The 6,555-nt window shown below is 40.1% G+C and overlaps 1 protein-coding gene across 1 annotated transcript; it reads left to right on the forward strand.

Moving 5' to 3' along the window:
- The first annotated feature begins 587 nt into the window (after window positions 1–587).
- LOC137088833 (ubiquitin carboxyl-terminal hydrolase 37-like) lies at window positions 588–6,158 on the forward strand. Its single transcript, XM_067452185.1, has 12 exons — window positions 588–680; window positions 778–927; window positions 1,587–1,712; window positions 1,881–2,004; window positions 2,933–3,069; window positions 3,157–3,256; window positions 3,344–3,423; window positions 3,509–3,615; window positions 4,344–4,452; window positions 4,666–4,748; window positions 4,852–4,990; window positions 5,086–6,158. Exons 2-12 carry the CDS (start codon window positions 788–790, stop codon window positions 5,087–5,089), a joined length of 1,149 nt encoding a protein of 382 aa, XP_067308286.1. The 5' UTR covers window positions 588–680; window positions 778–787; the 3' UTR covers window positions 5,090–6,158.
- Window positions 6,159–6,555: the final 397 nt, after the last annotated feature.

Genomic DNA, 6,555 nt, shown 5'->3' on the forward strand with positions numbered 1-6,555 from the left:
GTAATTGAACAATCTTTACTTACACCTTGAAGCAACTTCCATTGTGAAAACTAGCCTCGGCATCCACTAATGAATAGATTACAGAAACAGAATTATTAATGCATAATTATTAAAGCATAAATGTCTATCTCTCTAGAAAATGGTGAGTGACATTCTTCAGGCATTTGGGAAAATGGATAAAAAGACCAAAAAAGAGAAGAAGAAAAAAAACAGGGTGAAGTTTGGGCTGTCTTCTCCAGTTGATGTGATGGATTCGTCCACTGCAGCTCTTGCTGACAGCAGCAAATCGCCCAACTCTTCCAAACACCGTTTTCCATTTGTGCGCCGCATTTTTGGCAACATGCTGTCATTAATTTGGCCAGGCAAGTCTTCATCTAATAAAAAGAAGAACAGTGACACCAAGACTGGCACTTCTTCCTTACCTGCAGTCGACAGGTCATCTGAGGAACATCCAGAAGTTGATCTGCCAGCTGCAGACCAAAAGACAGAACCCGTCACATGTAAGATATAAAGCAGTTCTGCACCTTTTCTACTGGATCTTTTCTTGATTTGACTTGTTAAAATTCAGACATATTTATTTCCTTCTTTTTCTTCCCAGCAATAGTTGAACAGATAAAACTCTCTCCCAGCTTGGACAATTCTTTGACATCCTCAGACAGATCTGCTACTGAACTTCAACAGTGAGTAAAGTGACTGAGTTTTGTGTTGCTTCAGGTTTTTGAACCCCAAACCTGGACAAGCACAATAGTAGGTAACATATGCATGATGTTTTCTTAGCCTTCAAGACATGGAGAGTTTAGGAATCCAGCCGATGGCAAACACTCAGACATCGGCACCGCAGTGGGTCAGTAATTTGTTCGGACAGCAACCAGAGACTGGACAACACAGAGCTATGCAGGGTGATGATGCTGGACAAGCTGCTTTGGGGTAAAGATGCTTGTGAATGTTAAAAGTCTGGACATACCTGCCTATGCTTATGATGACTATTTGCCACATTTTATAACAATAGAGAAGAAGATAGACGTCATAATCCTATAGGTAGACATGATCAGCTGACAGCCAGCTGATCCGAGTTTGATTAACGTGACCTACCAGAACTGACGCTATACGTTTGATGTTTATGATTATGATAATACATGAAATATGACTGCAACTTAGTTTGCAACATCAAGCAGCATAATGAACTGTTTTTGTACAGATAAAATAACTGGAAGCCTCACACATTCAAGTTAAAATGATCCCACGCGCTCTTATGTTAAAAATATGGTGGATAGGAATTATGCAAGAACCCCAAAATACACAAATCAAAACTATTCTTTGTCTAGACACCGACTCAGCACGCGCTGCTAATTCTAAGGTGCATGCTGGGATACTTTTTGGCTGCTTTTCCTTAATAACCCGGTCCAAGTCATCCATTTAAAATTATTATATTTTGGTTCTGTATAGAAATTCATAAAACGGGTCTCAAGTACTTAAACAGGAGCGTTTAGATCAGAATTTCTTCATGAAAGAAAAAAACATGGATTCTGTCAATTGTAATTTGTGTTTTAAAGCTGTTCCTAACCAAAGCTGTCTGATTCTCTCAGTCTTCCGAATTTAGGGAACACTTGCTACATGAACTCCGTCTTGCAGTGCCTCCTCAGTGTTTCCCCCTTTCATAGAGATGTGTTGTCCCAGAAGGAAAAATTGAAAAATGGAGCCACTTTGCTCAGGTATCAACACTGATTCAACATTACATCTAAAATCTTCCCATTTAAGATGTTTGTCGTAAAGTAATACTCATGACATTCTGGAGTACAGCAGAATAACCTTCATATATAAGCTTGGGAGTTAACATTACAGCAATTCTGTACAAATACTATTCATCCATTTGTCTCCAGAGCATTATCTGACCTGCAAATGAGCAGGCTGTGCGGCAGTGACTTCAACCTGAAGAAAAACTTGGCTAAAGTTAAAGGCACTATTGAAAATCACTATCCAGCTTTCAAGGGAAACAAGCAGCAGGTGAGGATGAATTTTTAATTCCATGCATTTTTCAAGCGTGGTTTTAAGTAGGGATGCATCGAAATCAAAATTCTTGACCGAAACTGAAAACTTAAAGGCTACTACCCCTTTAAGACCTAATGCACTGATGTGTCGTTTTTCTCGACTGTATAAAGTTCTCTTAAGGCATATACAGACTATGTCTGCTAGGATACTCATCAAGATGGACATGTTGACATACTTTTTGTGTGAGTTTGTCCGTTTAAGCGCAAGACTTGAAAGAGAACTCAATATTTGCGCGCTGTGAGACGTGTGCACGCTTTCGGATGGTACAAATCTTCTCACAGCGCGCGCAACTTCTCATTCGCATCTTCTGACACTACATCTGGGTAATGACGGCGAAAAGTACTGGTCATATTCAAAGATACGGCAGCTCTTGCATGCATTGAACAAAGTTTACAAAGAGAGACTATTTTGCCCACGTTTTTCTTTTATTATCACTGTTGTCTTAGTGTATCACTGAGGAGTAAGTACATGTGTCCATCGACAGAAACATAAACAAAGCATTATTTTCAAGTTACAACCCATTTTATAGATGCTTCATTAGATGTGAGATGAACCACATATACGTCCACACCACAGAAATGTTGCTTTAGACAAGCATGTGCAGGTTGCGATTTCTGTTTGTGTCATCACAACATTTTGGCCGTTTTGTTTCGGTGATGAAAGTTTTTTGGTGGCCGAGTATTCGGTGCATCCCTAGTTTTAAGCTTACTTTTGCTGGTGAACTGCAGGGCTCTGGTCCACCAGCATTCAAGAAAAATTCATGCCAACCTTTTCAGCAGCAGACAAACCTTTATCTTTGTTGTGCAAACAAAATGTGTTGATTTGTTCATAAGTTGCATTTAACATTGTAGCTCTTCAACTGTCCTTCTCTTTCTTCTCTCAGGATGCCCATGAGTTCCTCATGGCTTGCTTGTCCTGTCTGAAAGAGGAGAGTGATATTCTGATGAGGTCTTGGCCCACATTTACTTGCCCTGTGGCCAATTTGGAGTTCATACTCAAACGTGAGCGCACGTGCGACAGGTAATGTACTCCTATTATACTATAGCACTATTCATATATAAAATTATACAAATGTTTAAAGAAGTGTTTTTCATTCTGTGGTTTCAGCTGTGGCTTCCAGAAAAGCTTTACGGAAGATTCCAACCAACTCTCGCTGGTCATCGGCCCTAAAGCGCGTCTGACAGACAGTCTTCAGCAGAGCTTTAACGTGAGTGTCAGTGCTAAAGTGATTTTATTACATGAACAGGAGCATGTCAAGTCATTTTTGATTGGCTGATATCTTTGTGTTCCTCAGGCATCTTCAATTGAATGTGTGTGCAGCCACTGTTCTGCCACCAAGGCCACAGAGACTCTGAAGTTTCTCAGCTTTCCACAGTAAGACACACTGTTTATCAGTTACTACCCTGCAGAATAATTAAACGATAGTTGGTCACTTCTGATCATCTAAATGTCTCTACAGGGTCCTGGTCCTTCTGGTGATGCGCTTTGATATCAAACCGTCCACCATAAGGAAGCTAAAGCATGGACTGGAGATCCCTGAGGAGTTGACGGTAGCCTGCGTTAAAGGTATGGACAGTTAGCCTGTTAGTTTTAACTGCTGCAAGTAATATTTCAGTTGTTGTATTCTTCGAAGATTGTAGATAGAAATGCTGTAACGTCTCAATTACTCTAAGGCCGTGTGTCCACCAAAGCGTTTTTTTTTTTTTTAACAGATGGCTGGTGTATCCAATTGTTTTCAATGGGAACGCCACGTTTTTAAAACAGCATGAATGTAACGTGGCGCTGAACGTCTAGTTTCTTACCAATCGACGAGAGTTTAAAATGTTCAACTTTGAGTAAAATGCAGCGCTCATCACTGTCACTTTTTACCCAGCCGACCAATCACAGTGGAGATGGGGCAAATTATGAGTCTACAATGTCAACAGATGACAACAACAAACATAATAATGGAACAAAATTTAAAACAAGAACCAGCGCAAATACTTTACATTCTATCTGCATTTTAGAATCAATACAGAAACAACCTATCTGTTAAATGAGATACTAGTAACACTTTGCCGTATAATCCATATCATAGCAAGCCAAGTGTCTATACTGAAGAAGAAAAAAACGCTGTGCTTCCAAAACGCTCTTAAGCCCCCGCAGGCCGCAGCTAGGCATTGTCAGCAGAACACCTAGCATTTTCAGCTGGCTTTGGTGGACACTTGGCCTTAAAGACAGCTTCGGAAAGCCATTTGACTTTTTTGTTCATGTTTCAAGAAGTGTTTTCTTATTTGATCTATGACCTTCAACAGAAAGCGGAAAGCAGACAGTGTCATGTATGAACAGCTCAGCAGATCGCAGGACACAGGACAGATCATTTCTCCAGAAAATATTGAGGAAAAAGAAAACGGTTACAACACCACAGGAAAGGCATAGACAGCCATTCACAGACAGACAGACAGACAGACAGACAGATAGACAGACAGACAGACAGATAGATAGATAGATAGATAGATAGATAGATAGATAGATAGATAGATAGATAGATAGATAGATAGATAGATAGATAGATAGATAGATAGATAGATAGATAGATAGATAAGCATCATCTTATTTAATTGTTTTGTTTCTTAAACAGGAGGGAGCACCAGCCGACATCGACGCACAGTACAGGCTTAATGGTGTTGTATCACATTTGGGAAACAATTTGTTTTATGGTAAGAATTTGTAGTGTTTTTTAGTTGTGGCATTTTTTTATTCATTGACCATGTGTAGTTCTAGCCAGTCCCAAAGTTCTACTAAAGTTTCTCTGTCTTTAAGGACACTACATCAGTCATATCCGTAACCCCAGTGAAGATGGATGGCTGCGGTGCAGTGACAACTTTGTCAGAAAAGCCAGCTGGTCGGAGGTGTCCAAGGACACTGAGAATAATAGCTATTTGTTGTTTTATGTCAAGAGGTATTGAGTCCATAATATTCTGTTTTTAAAATTGTATTTAGTCACATGCTTTGGGATGAAATGCTGTGAACTCCTCCTCACTGTTGTTTTTGTAGTTGAGCAGCGGCTGGTGCATGACACCGTTTAAAGAAGTGGAGAGCAACATGAGGAGGATCCCTCCATCCCTCTGCTTAATGTGAATCCTCCTAGCGAGTGAGAGTGGCTGTTGAGAAACCCACATGCTCTGGTTTCTCTCACGTCACTCAGTCGAGTCAAACTTGCACTGCTGGCCTGGGATGTCTCATGGGCCTCCGTCAGAGGTTCATCGAGAGCTTTCGATGCCATTCATAACTTTGCCAGTGTGAGTGCAAACATCTTTATTTTAATCTATCGATAATTTTGCAATCCCCACCAGCTCAGCCATCGTAAATTACTACGATTCAGCTGCTGTTAGTGTTCGTCCCACTGTTGACAGAGAATGCTCTCCTTCCTGATCCTCAGACTTATGATTGTACAATGAGAAATTATCTTTTTAAAACAGAGAAGGTAAACATGTGTTCTATGGCAAACACATAGAACATTATCAATTATCAAAAATCAGTTAAATGATTGTTAGGCTGCATTAACTAGATCAGTCGGAACCCAGAACACTTCCCATAACACTCAATGTATTCGTTACATCATAAGAAGAATGGCATCTACACTAATATTAGTCTCTGTTTATACCAAGGTTTACTGTTGTCAGCCGGATCCGGGCCAAATCCAGATCAGATGGTGGACCTGCACCTAGACCCGACAACCGATGCCCCGCAGCGTCAGCAGAGACCATTTGACTTTCTGTGATGGGCTCATCGACATCACCAAGCCCAACTCCTGCATTCTAAACTGAGAAGGAACTGGACAAATATTCTCAATGTTCGGATCTAATAAGACTTCTGATTTGTAATGTCACCCCGGCACCCTGACTAAGCCTGGTTTCTCTCGAGGTTTTTTTCTCCATTATGTCACCTGATGGAGTTTTGGTTCCTTGCCACTGTCAACCCTGTTGTCTTTGGCTTTGGCTTGCTCAGTTGGGGACAGTAAATATTTTACTATATTTCTATGAAATTCAGTTGCATTATTTTCCTGTTACTATTGTGAAGCTGCTTGAAATGATCTTCATTGTAAAAATGTGTCCTAAGTCATCAGATTGCAACATAATTACTGTGTAATTACTTACAATAAAATGATTATTTTTCAAATTAAGAATTTGTCTGTTATTACATATTTTAACCAAAATTGTATAAGAAGTTTATACCCTCTTTCTATTTGCTCTTCTATGCACTGAAAGTTCTTCTGGTAAAAGGAAGAGTGACTCCTGACCGTCATATGACATTGACTAATGCAGAAAACGCAGAGGATAGAGCAAAACAAAACACAGATCACAAATTAGAAATCTAAAACAAGAAGATTTTTTAGAGAGAAATCTGGTAGGAGCTTGAGTGTGTTCTAGCTCTATGTGTTTGAGAGGGGTCTATTCTCTCGTGAGCATATGCTACTCCTACATCCTACTTCATGTATCGGGTCAGAGGTCACTCTTATGCCGG

The sequence above is a fragment of the Pseudorasbora parva genome, chromosome 9 (genome assembly GCF_024679245.1).
Source record: "Pseudorasbora parva isolate DD20220531a chromosome 9, ASM2467924v1, whole genome shotgun sequence".
NCBI lineage: Eukaryota > Metazoa > Chordata > Actinopteri > Cypriniformes > Gobionidae > Pseudorasbora > Pseudorasbora parva.